At 45.0% G+C, this 15,831-nt stretch overlaps 1 protein-coding gene across 1 annotated transcript in view; it reads right to left on the reverse strand.

Moving 5' to 3' along the window:
* Positions 1-15,831, reverse strand: part of FAM107B (family with sequence similarity 107 member B) — a 119,151-nt gene that overhangs the window by 75,166 nt on the left and 28,154 nt on the right. The window contains exon 2 of the mRNA XM_040063149.2: positions 14,509-14,584. Coding sequence (XP_039919083.2) covers positions 14,509-14,584 — 76 coding nt within the window. The remainder of the gene's footprint in view (positions 1-14,508; positions 14,585-15,831) is intronic.

Here is a 15,831-nt window from a genome sequence, read left to right on the forward strand (position 1 = left end):
AAAACAAAGCCAACAAAATAAGATCTCTCCAGGGCATTCCAAATTATTTAAACCTGAGCTTTTCCAGCATTCCTGTGCAACAGATTACAATAAACAGTAGGTTAAAATTATACAGCATTAGGGTTATATAGGCAAAAAATAACAGCAGATATTTGTGAAGGACAGATTAGCAACGAATCCTTGACCTGGATGATGGGATGGAATGTACCCTGATAAATACTGCCAACGACACCAAACTAAGTGGGGAATTGGACACTTTGAAAGGGAGTTCTGCCCTGCAGGAAGACCTGGATAGGCTGAAGGGATGTGCTAACAGGAACCTTGTGAAGTTCAGCAAGGACAAGTGTAAGGTCTTGAACCTGGGAAAACACAGGAGTGCAGAGGAGGCTGGGACCAGCCCAGCTGGGGAGCAGCTCTGTGGGAAAGGACCTGGGCATCCTGGTGTGCAACAAGTTCAGGATGAGTGAGCTTTGGGGAAAAAAAAGAACAGGATGCTGAGCTGCATCAACAAGGGCAGAGAGGAAAACATCATCATGCCACTCTGCTCAGCAGTTGTCAGGCCACACCTGGAATTCTGTGTTCTGTTTTGGTCCCCACATCAAAAAGAGGTGTGGGCAGGCTTGGGAGGGTGCAGAGAGGGGTCACAGAGATGATCCAAGGACTGGGAAGCCTTTTGTATGAGGAAAAGATGGGTTTGTTCAGCCTTGAGAAAAGAAGTGTTAGGGAAGACCTTATCAGCAGGTTCCAGTATTCAAAGGTTGGCTACAAAGAAGATGGAGACTCCCTTTTTACAGGGAGTCACTTAGAAAAGGGGAGTTAGACAAGTTATTCCTGGGGAGATTCTGGTTGGACACAGGAGGAAATTTTTTTATAATGAAAACGATCAGCCACTGAAATCATCTCCTCAGGGAAATGGTGGATTCCTCAACATCAGACACTTAAAAGATTAAACTGGGCAGGGTCCTGGGCTATCTAGACCATGCTTTTGCTGAGAGAAGTTGGATAAGATGATCCTTGAGGTCTTTTCCAACCTGGTGTTCTGTGATTCTAGGATTCTATGACATTCCAAATCTTTAAACTACGTGAAATATCAACAGTGTTGCAAGTCTGCAGTGTGCTGGTGGGGAATTTTCCATCAGGTTCTGTACTACAGTGGCATGTATCACATAAAATAGGGACCAGATGAACTTCTTAGCTTCTTCAGTTAATTTTTTTATGTGTTGATTAATTTTATAGGGTTTTTTGGTTTTTTTTCATTTTGCTTTCAGTTGCAACTTCCATAAGAACATTGTGGACATTCTTGGTGACAGTTAGAGTGAAGAATGTAGACTTTCCAACAGTGTCTGTCATTTTCTGCTGGGCTAGCAAGGTCTTTTGGAAGATTAGGATTAATCTTTCCTGCTTCCTGGCTCCTAAAGATAGCATCCAAACCCTCCCCTAACTGCACTGCAAGTGCATTCCACAGCTAAAAGCTCTCCTTATCAAAGATCTGTTCATACTCCTCCCTCTCTTCTTCCTCAGCTTGCTTCCTCTTTGGTATTTTAAAACAAAATTTAGCCACCCTGACAGTTTCCATGTCAATACTCAGCATCACTGAATTGCAAGAATCTAGTCAGGTAACAGCTAACTGGTGGTTCCCTCTGTAGGCATCTTTGGGGCTATTTGTAAACACCTAAAATCAAAAACTGTTGGATTAGAATCACAAAATTTTCAGTTTTGTATTGCAATCTAGGAACATTCTCCTTTTCTTTGTGAGATTTACATCAGAGGTCTATTGGAGAATGTATTTCCTATGAAAACACATTTTGTTTTTGGAGAAGCCCATCTTTTCTCTCCGATTCTGCTGGAAATTTGGGAGGAATCGATGTCACCTTTGCTTTGGTGGAAAAAATCTATTTTAGGCTCTGCTGGAGGAGGAAGAGCTGCGTGTATTCCCAGGGAGGTACATAGAGATCTGAGCTCCTTAATGTACCTGGGCATGGACCTGCACTGATCTGAAAGCCGAGCATTCCCAAACTATTTGTCTTTGCAAGCAAGGTGCTCCCATTTTCCCCCTTTGTGTAACAAAGGAAGAGGCACTGAGTGCTGACACCCAGCAGGGGTGCAGCACCCAGCAGAGGTACTGAAGTCACAAACTAGGACTGAGTCATGCTCAGGACTCTGCTGAAGTCAGAGGGTCCTGTGCAGACCCAGGCACCTGGAGCTTATTCCATGATCACAGCCTGAAATAATGTACATGATCCCACACTGTGCCAAAACTCCCATCGATCTTCATTATGCAGGATGAGGATATGAGTGAGATGGGACCAAGGAAGCACTCAAAGAACAAGACACCTTTATAAGTATTTTAATTCCAACCCCTTGCTTTAAAGTTGTAACTGTGATCTACAGCAATAATTTATGCAGCAGATTGGTAGTAGAAGTATTGTGCAGTCAGTGGGATATTGCAAATGGGAATTTAATAATTGCTGATTATTTTAGAAATGTTGTCTTGTAAAAAAAGACATTGGAGTAAGTGATAATCAAGGGTGAAGGGATTACTGCTGTTGATTTAAAAGCTTGCTGAGGCAGATTTAAAATCCCAAAGCCAGAGCACTTCTTTTAGCAAATAAAAATGCAAAGAACAGACTGGTGGAGACTTGTTTGAACAACTGGCAGGCAAGTAGCAGTAAATCATGAAAAAAACATTTCCTAAACTTTCCCTTTTAATAAATTAGGTGTTGTTTGTAAAATAGCTTGGGAGAACATGTTAACACAGAACTGCTAGCTAGATAACAAGCCAAATCTGTCTCTGCATTTCGGCCCAATTGCACCAGGGATGAATTTGGCTCTGTCTCTCTACAAACATGAATCAAGCTGTTTGCATTTTGTCATTACACTATCCCTGACCCAAGCGTATACATTTCCTTGGCAACAGCAATTAAAAGCCTGACAAAAACACTACACATTATCTGCATATTTTTTTCTTCCTTAGCAAAAGTTGTATTTTCCCACTCCTGCCCCTCCCGAAGTAAGGAAGATTAAGGGGCCCATCCAGTTTCCTGTGAAACTGAAGATAAAAATTCCTCTGGTTTTGACAGCAACAGCAGTGCTTTCTTCATTTAGTGATTATTTATTTGATTGATGGCTGAGTCCCAGGCAGCAGTCCCAGCTCTGTTGGCTCTGTGCTTGGCTTATAAAACTTCTCTTGTCCATGGCCATGTCCATTCTCTTTCAAAGAAAAGAGGAAGGAGGATGCACCACGGATGCACTGGGAGCCTCTGGGTTCCCAGATGTTTGGGGAAGATGGCATCAACTAATAGGGATTTCTTTGGGAAATTCACCAAAAGTGAGAGCTGCGTGGGTATTTTGGGACCATGTGTATCTCTTTAACCAAGAGATTCACCATATCCCTCATGGCTTTATTCTCAGTGGAATATTTTGATGTATTTAAAACCTCTTCCAAACCCTTATCAGACTTCTCTTCCTGGTTGAATGCAATCCAAAACTAAATAAAGTGTATAGCTAATAATTGCAGGAATTTCCATAATGGCTTTTCTCAGCTAGATATTTCAATTAGAATGAGAGATTTTGCATGTGCATCAGTTATAATGTACAAGATAGTATTTAGTGGGCATTAACAAGCCTCTGCTCAGAGCAGTGCAGATCCCAGTCCCCATCTTTAAGGAATTTTCCATGGAAATAAATTTAGTCCTGTCAAATTCTCTTTTCAGAGGAAACCCAATGAGTGTTTCAGGGTTTATGCTCCCAGGCTTTTGGCAGTTGCTGCATCTGAGGGTGGTGTATTTATTCCCTAGCAGAGGGCTGAACTGTTGACAATGCAAACTCTAATGAACCCTCACCTCTGGAGATAGGAGACATTTACCTGGAAATAAAACTTGCTCTGCTCACTTGGGATGGCTGAACCTGACTTGTAGCCTTCCAGCTGTCATTGCAAGGAGTTGGGAGATGACCAGAGTCATCACACCCGCTGCAGTCAGTGGTTCAAGAGAAGACTGTTGTTATTGACTGCATCTGAGAAACCCACCAAGGTGCCCTGTGAAGTTTTTACCTGACTTAACAGTAAGAAAAATAGCAAGAGGCAAAAACAAAGCAGGTTTTCCTCCTGCCTTGTGTGTTTCATGCCTTGTGTGCCATGTTTCAACATGATAACCGCACTGTCAGAATCAGCAGCCCTTTTCCATTGGCAGAACTGAGCAGTCATTACCACCACACCGAAAAAGAGCCCAAATCTGCTTTTTGCAGCATCTGAGAGACAGGCTGCAGCGGGGTGGGGGGTGTATTTTCCACATCTGTTTCCTCCATCCACCTCTCGTTTGCTGCTGCAGGGCAGGAAACACATTGCTCCGTGCACCAGTCGCTGACCCCGCTGGGAGCCAGCCTGCGAGCCGGGCTGGAAGTCCTTCACACTTCATCTGGTGGAGCTTTGAAAACATGGATTGCTATTAAACCCAGCCTGACTTGCTGCATCAGGGCAGCAGCCTGAGCAGGGTGTGTTGACTTTGGGTAGAGTAAAGAAAAAAGGAAAGGGCGAAGAAGAAGTCAGTGAAGGGAAGGAAAAACAATGAAACCTGGCCTCACCAGTGGTATTTCTATAGCTGTGAGGAGCTGGCTTCTTCACGGACATGCCCTGGCTGTCCTTTCACACTGACTGCAGATCAGTTCTTCCAAGAGTCCTCTTATTGCCCACTTCTCTCTGCTCCATAAATCTCCTTCAGGATGTCCTCTGTGTAAGAGGAGCTATGTTTGAGTCTTTCTTGCTGTGAACAGGTCCCTAAAAGTCCATCACCTGACTCCAACACCTCCCCTGTCGCACCACAAAGACCCCAGTCCCAAGGCAAGGTTGTCCTCTCTCTGCCGTTTCCCCCTGACTCCCATGAAGTTCCCCTTTAGCCTTTACATTCTTCAGGATACTGGCATCTGCATGACACCACAACATGATCTGCCAAGGAACCCTCGCGCTTGCTCCAGTGCTTCCTTGGGGCATGTGGCTGTTGGAACTTGTAAGGGTGTTTGCCGTAGCAAGAATGTGTCTCTATTTCTAAGGCTTCAAAGCACAGAAGATGTTGTTCTTCCCCACCCATCCTCTCCTGACAAAGAATGTTTGTGAGCAATTGAAGATAAACACTTGTCATGAAAAAAAAATTGTCATCTCTTTTCCCAGTAACCTCTCGGCATCTGGCCCCTGTCTCTGCTGCAAAGACAGATAAGTTCCCTTCCTGATTTCATCCAGCTCATTTTCACACTTTCCAAAACTTGAAGCTTGCACACTGACGAGCCCTTGAGACTGATAGAGAATAGCCTGTGTTAAGCAAAAATGTCAGCCAGGTCTTCACGGTGCAGCAGCCTTTCCCAGAATCTCCCACAGCTCCTTATCTAGTTCAGCAGAGGCCAGGGTGTCATTTCAGAGGTCAGCTCTTCAACTTGACTCTACCAGCATCACTTATGGGGGCCCTACTGTGGCTGACTCCCTCATTAGCAAGGGAAGGGAGACAAAAGGGAAAAGAGGTTGTAATTTTAAGAGATTCCTAGGTCCTGCAGCAGAAATGAGAAGGCAGCACGGAATTGTACCCGTGAAGAATACGATGGATTCCTCTGTGAGGCAGGCAGAGGGTGCAGAGAGTTGTGCCCCTCTCAGAGGTGTACAGGTTACCCACGGCTGGGTCACGGGGAGGCTGTGACAGGAGGACAGCAGAAGATGCAAGGAGCAGCACGAGGTGCTCTGAGATGACATTGTGACTCCCTTCCCGTGACATTTGTCATGTCATAAGCAAAAATCAGTCAGATGCAGTGTTGTCTGTCCCACACTGGCTGTGCCTTTGTCTTCACCTCATCCTCACCTTTTAATCCCCAACGTTCTCCTTAATGAGACCTGCTCTGACTGCTCAGCTGATACGTGTGCAGATGAATCCCTGGCATGCACAGAACTCCAGGGTTTAGCGTGGGCTGTTGGTATAGCTCTAGGATTATGTACAATTAGACTCTCTAGACCACATTGAGCAGGGATGTGGATGGGGTGAGGATTACCAGCTGGGAAATCAGATATTCAGTGAGAGGGGGGGCAGCTGGGTTAGGGCAGAAGAGGAAGCCAAGTGGAAATGTAAGAAAGCACCGAATAATTTGCCACCAGGTCAGATGCATTGCACACCCTCAGCTTCCTTGCACTGGCTGTTCCCTGAGAAGTTCTGCAACAGCTCAGCCCTTTGCAGTCTTGTGTGTCTTTCCTCCTGCAGATCACTGTTAGCATGGAAAATGGCATTGCTTTCCACTAACACTGGGTCAGTGAGACACAGATCGGACAATGATCGTAGAATCACAGAGTCCTTTAGGTTGGAAAAGACCCTTAAGATCATCAGCTCCAACCATTAAGGCAGCACAGTCAAATCCGCCATTAAACCATGTCTCCAGGTGCCACATCCACATGTCTTTTAAATCATTCCAGGGATGGTTATTCCTCTTGATTCATACAGGGGGACTGTGGCAGAACAAAACCTGAACCCAGGTCCCCCAGATGTTGTTCTAATCCTTGGACTATACTCACATCTGTGGTTCTTCCCTTCCAGTCATCTAGAATGTTCACCTTGTAACCAGGTATAGGAGTGCTCCTGTAGAAATCAAAGTCCTGATCTGTTTGACGTGCCACAGCAAGTACTTCTCATGCTGAAAACAAAAATGTCCTATTTCGTTCCTCTTGATATTCCCTACAGACAGTGGGGCCCAAATCTTCCTCTGCACCAGTGCTGTGTATTGAAGGGATGCACGGGGTAGGTGTCTTGTCCCTGCTCAGCCTCAAGCTCCCAGCACAGAGATTGTTTTTCCCATGGGAAGCAGGTGGAGGGGTGCCTTGGGGGACACTGCATGGCCCTGTTGGGACATGCTGGGCACAGACCACTCTGGGTGGATGGCCCCTGCTCTTGCTCCTCTGCATTGGGCTGTGCTTCTCCTGGCATTGGTGTTTTGAAGCCAGATGGTCCTGCAGCTTGTTGCTGCTTGCAGTTGGGCTCTGCCAGCCTGAGCAGATGGAGCTGGGGGGCCTCAGAGAGAGCAGGAATCTGCATTTCCTGAAGCATAGGAGCTATTTTAAACACATCACCAAAGTCTAGCATGGAGAAGACCCTGCTGCCTCAGAAGTATATTTAGCCAATCTGATACAGAAACCTAACCATATTTTACAGAGCACATAATTTACCCTGCTCCAGGAATGGCCTTGGACTGGGATGCTTCATGCAGTTCCAGCCATTAGGGAGGAGAGCCCTTTGTCCAGTTGAGGAAAACCACAGTTTTTCATTGCATGAGCTGGAAAACCAAGCGCCTAAATTCATCTGCTTCTTTTTTTACTCCTCCCTCAGTGCTGTTGGAGGATCTTCAGGTACTTCTTGGCACCAGTCCTGCGCCCTCTCCACACTGAAATAGGACAGGAGGTTGGGAGGGGGGGAATGTGAATTTTTTTTGCATTGCTGTTCAATCTGCTGTGAACAGCAGCCCTGCTTGGTGGTGTCCTGCCTGCTCTGACCTCACAGCACCTGGAGCTTTCACCCCTTCTTGGGTAACTAACTGGTCTTGTGCTCAGGGCATGGCTTGGTGCTGAGGAGTGTGGGTGCTCTTGTACTGTCTTGAGCAGAAAGAATAGAAATTAATCTCTCTCTGCTCTAGTCAGCCCTCACATCGCAGATATTACACAGTCTCCAGCTCTTTGTAGTTTCCAGCAATACTTGGCTTTGTGTCACTCCTCAGTGGCTTTCCCTGTCTCCTCTTGGCCCTTAGAAATGTGCTGTTGCTCACTGACATCCCACTTTCTGCAGGCAGGAGGCAGGAAATACTCTGCTGATCTTTTTGGCTCTAAGGATGCACTTTCCAGTCTGAACAAACCCCAAGAGATTTGAGGTCTTATTCTTGCTGCATGACAAGCAGCAGGCGCCATAGGTGTGGGGTGATTGGGATGTATCCCACCACACCACAGCTGGCAAAACAAATATTTTCACAAAGTTTTCACCACCTGCCCAGCTTCCTCCCCACAGGAAATCCAGCCTCCCCCGCTCCTGAAGACAAGAGCTGGGCCTTTGTTTGCAGCTCCCCTTTCACAAATAAAATGAGCACTGATAGTAAACACAGTGCCACTAAATGTGCAGAGCAACACTCAAGGACTGGAAGACAGTGGTGGCTTTTTTCTGCTGACTTGGGTAAGAGGAGCTGCCAAATCCTTGAAATGTGTGCAAACAGCTCCTTGTTACTGAAATTTGCTTTCCGGCCACACCCTAAGGTGTTTTCTGCTTTATGCACTCAGTTTGAGAGGCTGGTTGGGATTTTAAGAGGAGAGAATTAGGGACAGATCCAGCCTAGATACAAAACATCAGGAAGAGTTTAGCTGCAGGGAGTGTGACATGCACACAGAGAGGAACAACATCAGGATCACTACACTGAGTCTGACCTGAAGTCCAGGTAGATGAGTATCTAACCTCCAAATAAGTCTGAAACCAGTGACCTCAAGAGCAGATAAGCCTATCCCTTCAGCTATAAAGATTATATTTCTCTTCTAGAAGTGCTAATAGTTTAAACACCCTTAAATTTCATGTTTAAAATTTAAGTTTTTATATCTCTCCTGCCCTAACTAACCCCATAAAAATTCTGTATCTCCCAAACTCTCCCATTAAGAGAGTCTCAAGACTGAAGAATTTTAAAACTTTGAACATTACATGAGCCTTCATTTACCTCCTCCATACATATAGTACTTCATTGCCTTGAGTTAAAAGAAAGGAGACTATAAGAAGAAGAAATAAGAGGCTTACGTTGGATATTAGGAACCATTTCTTCACTGAAAGGCCTGTCTGCCAGAGGCCTTTCAAGACACACAAAGAATATGCCCAGTCTTACTTTCCAGGAGGACAGGAGAGGGAATGTCCTTCTTCACACAAGCAGATGTGGAGAGGGACACTTCATCCTTGCACACAGATTTTCCTGAAATACGGCATGGCATGGATTATTTTTAATATAAAAACTTAACTACTTTTTCTTTTCTAAAGTCTTTTTCTAAGAACTGTTAGCTTGGAGCTCCTAGAGAATCCCAAGCGAGAAATAAAAACCTGGACCAAGTCCGCTCTGCCAAAGTGGCTGATCTCTCACTGAGCACAGAGGAAGACCTAATTCTGGAGGGAAAGAATCTGTAGGATACAAAAGGCTGGAGGAAAACTCCTTGTAGAAGCTTCCAGAGGAGGATTTCCATCTAGCAGGTCTGCCAGAGGTTCAGTGCACCCTAAATGCAATGCTGACAACAGATTGTTCTCCTGGAATTTGCTTTGGGAAACAACTTTTATGATTAAAAGCAAAAGCTTTATTTGGTCAGAAGTTTTGCTGACTGTTTCAAGGATACTGATATTTTAACCGAGAGCATTAATTCCTCCAGTAAGAAGTTTTTAATGGCTAGGGATCTATGGTGGTCCAAAAGTAGTTTAAATAGAAGTGATTTACATTTTCTATAAAAAAGGAAGCAGAAGGTGAGGAAAGTTTCACTGAGCACAATGAAAGAACTCTGGATTTATATGGAATAGAATAATAACCAGGCTGAACTGCCAAACCTCTTAATGACCACATTCCCTTTCCAGAGATGGAAAAAGAGGAGGACCCAGCACCTTTTTTTTTTCTTCAACCTCACATTTCCAGGAATCTCTCTGCTTTGTTTTTCACATCAGAATTAGAAGAGGTAGGGGTAAGATATCAAGATAAAGGTCATCCTTAAGTATATTTAGTCTGATTGAAAGTAGGAAATACCAGAAATCCCTCCAGATTCCCAACTCCATTTCAAGAAACACGGATAAATCCCCCAACATGTTCCTGCCTATCAACCACACCAAACCATCAAAACTGCAAACCATCTGATTTTTGGAGAGCAATACCCAAAGCAGTTTGTTCCTGAGCTGCCTGGTGCTTCAGGCCCTGCACCTTCCCCATGTCAGTGACCAAGGGAAGGAAAGGGACCTTGCAGAGGGACACCCCAGGCTCCTTGGGATCTGCAGGAGCTGCCAAGGAGCCCTCCCTCTGTCTGCCCCCCTTCAGATGGGCTGTGACAAAGGCTCCTGCCATCAGGAAAGACAGGTCAGGGCTAGTTCATCAAATATGAAAGGATCTGCTCTCTGGTCCCTGACATGTTACATGGCATTTGTATTTTGGATCAAGTCACATGTGCCATGGGTTGTTATTTTAAATTATATCCAAGGTGTGTGCTGTATATTTGCATCCTGGGCTGCAGGAAGGGATTTTTTTGAAGCTCTTATTTTTGTCTCAGTGTAAACAAACAGACTATAATTTGGAAGAGCATCTGTGATGCTGCAGATGCCTTGAGCAAGAGAAGAATTTTTGTCAATGGAGGGTAAGCCACGTTGAGGGAGCTCCATGTAATAAAACACCCACCTGCCTTGGGCCCTTTCTTCTCTTTTATTTCCAGGGATTTTCAGCTTCCTGTTTATACATGGCATTGAAGAGGGGAACACACACAAACTCTACAACAGGTGCTGTGTAACAGGGATGGGAACAGCTTCCAGATCTTTCTACCCACAGACAGACACTGCAAGGTCATGACTGGCTTGACCACCAGGCACTCATACAAAGAAAATTGCAGCGTGCTTGAGGGAGGTTAATCTGGATCATGAGGTATTTGCTGCTTTGTAAGATCCAAATCAGAGGTTGAACTCCACTTTGCACCAGTGGGTTACTTCAGCAAAACCTTTCTTAGGACCTGCTTCATTTGCCATCTTTTAACCTGTGGCTCCACTTTGGCTCAAGCAGCTTTTTTACAAAGGATAGAAACACCTTGGACAGTTGAGGCTTTTATCGTGGTAGCTGCTATCTTAGAAAAGGTTAAAGTTCCAGATCACAAAATATTTCGTTCTCTGGTAGCTGTAGAAGGAAGTTGTGGTTTACTGGAGAAGCCCTGAGAGCAGCAGAGAGCCCTGGGCAGAGGAGAGACCTGCTGAACCCAGAAAACTCTGTTTTGCGGCTGAACAAAAATGCAGTTGCTTCAGCGCTGGTTAAAAATACCTGTGGCTTGATCCTGCCAGAATTGAAGGAAGTCTGCCCTAGATTAAGAAAGGCATTTGAAAGAAAAGTCATTTTGCAACAGTGCAGATGTTTGCTTTAGTGTCACCAGCAGCAGAGGCTGTCCTGAAAGGCTGCAGGAATGAACACACACCCTTGTCTCACTGGGCAGATCACCATCCAGAATTGGCATTTCCATATTCTTTATTGCTAGAAGATTTAATCATCTTCCCTGGTGCAGAAGCAGATGGGCAGCGCATCCAGTCAGAGTCCTTAATATATTAAATTACTGCAGCTACATCCACTTGCCGGTTACCTGCAAAGCCCCTGATTTCTGCTCAGAAATGTGCTTTCTGCTTTGCTTGGATCATGGCCAGTTGGCTTGTGGTGCAGCTGTAACCACACCACAGCAGCAAGAAGAGAGGAGCCACCCTGAGGGTTTTCTTTAGCAAGGAGCCAGAACGTTGTTTTTCCTTCGTTTCCCTCGGTTTCCTACTTTGGCTTTGCTTTCAAGGTTTGTGGGGGAGGGATGGGTGGGTTTTGGCTGGTCTGTGGAGCTGACCTTTCCCTGGATGCTGTGTCCCTGTGGAGCTCACAGCCCGTGCCAGCACTGCTCGTGGTGTCTGTGCAGGGAGAGGCAATGGATGATGGGGATGGTGAGGCTGCAGTTGCAGAGCAGTGGTGAGAAGGCTGACAAAACTCGCTCCTTACATGGCACAGGGCTCACACTAAAGCCCTTAGCAGGGAACCCTGTGCCACAAATGTTTAGGTAGCAGCCCAGAGCTTGGTCAGGAATAGGGACAATCCAACACAGAGGGACCTGCCACCACGGAACATGAGGAGGAGCAGTGTGAGAGCTTAGCCCAGAGAGTGAAGGTGGAGCTGGCTTCCTGCAGCAAGGTAGGCAGATGATAAGACGAGGAATTTGTGGCAGAGCTTCCCCTGCTCTTTCACTCCCCAGGCAGCCAAACACCCTCACCTCTTCCTCCTGGCAGCTCTGCCAGGCGTGCTGCTCCTTCTTCCACTCTTTGCAGCTTGTTGGAACGTACAAGCTCACCAGGAAGGTCCTCAGCAACCCATGGGTGCTGCCTGTGGTCAGAGCTTACCCCTTTTGGCAGAAACAGGCCTGGGCAATCACGGAAGAGGAAGATACTGATCCAATGCCTACCTGGAGGGAGGTCTAAGGGGGTGCCAGGGGGAAAACTCCCTCAGCCTCACCATGCAAAGCAGCCTCACTGCCACCCAACAGAGCTCCTGCCAGTTTCCATGGCCAGCCTGGATTGGGGAAGGCTGTGCTGTGCTGCAGTCATCTGCAGACAGATGCAGACAGCAGTTGGACATTAAAGTGGTTCCCAGAGCTTTTGTCTCTCCTCCCAGTTCCTCTTGGCATCTTGCCCTGAACTGAGTTTTGTTCAGATATTCATCCTTGGAAGTGTTCAAGGCCAGGTTAGATAGGACTTTAAGAAACCTGATTAGGTGAGAGATGTCCCTGTCCATGGCAGGAAAGTTGAGCTAGACAGTCTTTAAGGTCCCTTCCAATCCAAACCATTCTCTCAGTTTATTCTATTATTTTATGGTTTATTAAAAACAATTTTTTAAGAGTATTTTCTTCACAAACTTGCCTTTCTGTTGGCACCATTGTGTTTTTAAGTCAGGAAAATATGTGAGGTTTTATTTTTAAAAAAAAGACACATTCCTGTGAGCAGTGTTAAAAAACAATAACAAAATTATGTCTGAGCTTTTCAGACTTTACATGGAAAATATTTGTTATTCATCTTCTTGGAAAATTACATAATCTTTGCTCATGTTCTCTCTTTGGTGGAGTTTGGATAAATCGTGGTTCAGAGGGCTGAATATTGATCTCCACTTGACTCTTGAAACACCAGTCCCAGAGCTGTGTGCTTCTCAAAGCATCTCTGCTCACTAATTTGCCTGGTGGATTGTAAATGCCAGAGCCAGAAGGCTTCCCTTTCATTTCTCTGCCACAAAAAATAAAAGCAACCTTGTGACTGATTGCAGCTGATGAAGGGTAAAAGCTGCATCAGTACAAATGTTTCATTTCACTGTGTCCATGCCAGGCTGGGTCACAGCTGCCACGACTGGGGAAGATGGCACAGCTTGGGTTTAAGGCTTTTTTCCCCCCTACATTTTTTCCACATCTCTATCAGCTCAAATGTCATCCCATCCCTCAGCAGGTTTGTCCTGAGGCACTGCCCTGACCAGCAGCTGCTCAGTTGTTGCTGTTTTACCCTCTCCAGTCCCAGCATCCCAAATCTCAGCATCTGCAGCTGGTGACAACCATTTGCACCAGGACTCGAATTATCATAAATAAACAGAGAATTCAGGCTACAGCACAAATATGTCCCAGCACTGCACATTACCAAGCAATTAATTCACTCAGCCAGAAAATTTTAAACACCATAAATAGATGACCAGGCAACTCTTTCCAGGGTCCTTTTCCACCTCTGACGTCTCACTTGCTGGCTGGGTGGGCCCATATTAAACACAGGCTCCCCTTCAATCCATAACCACAGATTTGCTGAGAGGGTTTTGTTTTATTTTATTGCTCTGCACACAGCAAACCAGGAAGGGAAGGAAGAGGTAGGGGGAAACCCTACACAACTAAAAGCTGGGCTGTCTTCTCCTTTGTTTTCCCTTGTCTGGAAAGCCACAAGAGAAAGACATAATCCCTCTAGGTTTTGAGTCTACAAAGCGGTTACAGCATCTGACCCTGAGAAAAGACAGTAACACTGATGATGGATGTTCTCTTAGCAGGCCTGAAGGCTTCTCTTTGCAAAAAATACCTGTTGTCCACTTCCCCCAACACATGTCTGGAAGCAGGAGGTGCTCAAGGCTCCCAAAATTAAGCTGGGCAGGTAAAAGTAGGAGAAACAGGAACTTCCCACCAAAGCAGGCTCAGACTGGCAGAAAAAAAAATACTTCTAACAGATGTTTTGGGAATTGCCGGTGATTTTAACAGCAAGATCTACCAAACTGGAGTTAACAACCTTTAGCCTGGCTGTGATTCATATCCAAAACTTTACAGAGGCTTCATGGTCCATTGTTTCTTGTTAGCAAAAAGGGAATGAAGTTCTTTATAGGGGGATATGGACAAATCCCTCTTTATTCATGCTGTAAGAACCGATCTCTGCAATGCACAGATTGAGGGAGAGATCAAATACTGCGTGTAAAAGTCACTATCTTTTGCAAGGGAGGAGGTGAAAGCCAATTTCTGTTGCATTATCTGCAAATGTCTGACCCAGAGAACCACCATGTTCACAAACTGAAACAAATCCCAAGGCAACAGACAAGCTGTAATAGACATGCAACAACTTCCAGGCCTCTTATCACAGATATCTCTCCTTTCATTTGCCATGATCTGAATGTCAGCACATTATCATCCCAGCTCAGGCCCATCTAGAAAAGACTGGTTTTAATTTGCTCCACAGAATGGATGCAAGCTCTGAACATCACTCATACCTGATAAGGACTCATACTCCAAGACTGGCAAATCCAGCTGCTTCTTTGGTGACTCTTCTTCTTCATCTTCTTCTTCCTTTTGTGTTGCATTCCCAATGGAAAGCAGGGAAAAAAAAAAAAAAAAAAAAAAAAAAAAAAAAAAAAAAAAAAAAAAAAAAAAAAAAAAAAAAAAAAAAAAAAAAAAAAAAAAAAAAAAAAAAAAAGAGGGAAAATGCAAGCCATTAAACTATTTGTCAGAAAGAGACAAAATTTTGAATAGTTCTAATACCAGACAGAAACACGATTTACAACAAAAACATCTTTCATCAAACAGTCTTGTAACTCATGCCTAGCATGAAAGCAAGCTCCCAACAGCCCTGTGTCAGGCATCACCTCCCCATAATGCCAGTAGTACATATGGAGGAGGTGAAGCTCAGAAATCATGTAAAACCTCAGAGAACTACACAGCATTTGACTGAAAAAGCTGGCTGCAGCCACCTCTAAATCTAAGATTTTATCCTGACACTTGAACCTAGTGTTGCCTGTCTCATGTTCCAGCTGAAGTCATTAAGCTTATCTGTCCCTTTCAAAAGAGCAAGTTTTACTAGAATTATTCTACTTTTCCATACTAAAATACTAACTCCATTCCTTTGAAAAATCCATTCATGTCAAATACAGAATGATGCAAAAGGCTGAATTTTTTTTTTTGTGATTTTGCCCATTGATAAGTGAAATGTCTTCAGCATTCAGAGGAAAAATCTGTTCACAGCCAAACTTGAGCTAGATCAGATGAGCCCTGCCACCGACTGTATCAGCAATAGTGTGTCCAGCAGAACCAGGGCAAGGATTGTCCCCCTGTATTCAGCACTGGTGAGGTCTCACCTCAAATCCTGGATTCAATTTTGAGCCCCTCATGACAAGAAAGACATTGAGGGACTGGAACAACTCCGAAAAGGGCAATGGAGCTGGGTAGAGTATGGAGCACAAATCTGATGAAGAGCATCTGGAGGAACTGGAGGTGTTTAGCCTGTAGAAAAGGAGGCTGAGGAGGGAACATCTTGCTCTCTACAACCCCCTGACAGGAGGGTGTAGCAGGCAGGGGTGGGTCTCTTCTCCCAATTAACAAGTGATACGACAAGGGGAAATGGCCTCAAGTTGCACCAGGCCATTGGTTGGTTGTTATACTGGATATTTGGAACAGCTTTTTTACCACGAGAGATGTCGAGCAGTGGAACAGACTGCCCAGGGAAGTGCTGAGTCCTGGAGGTATTTAAAAGATGTGTTGTTGTGGCACCTGGGGACATGGACACGAGTGTGAGGAGGCAGCCTGGAGGGCTCTGTGGT

The sequence above is a fragment of the Hirundo rustica genome, chromosome 4 (assembly GCF_015227805.2).
Source record: "Hirundo rustica isolate bHirRus1 chromosome 4, bHirRus1.pri.v3, whole genome shotgun sequence".
NCBI lineage: Eukaryota > Metazoa > Chordata > Aves > Passeriformes > Hirundinidae > Hirundo > Hirundo rustica.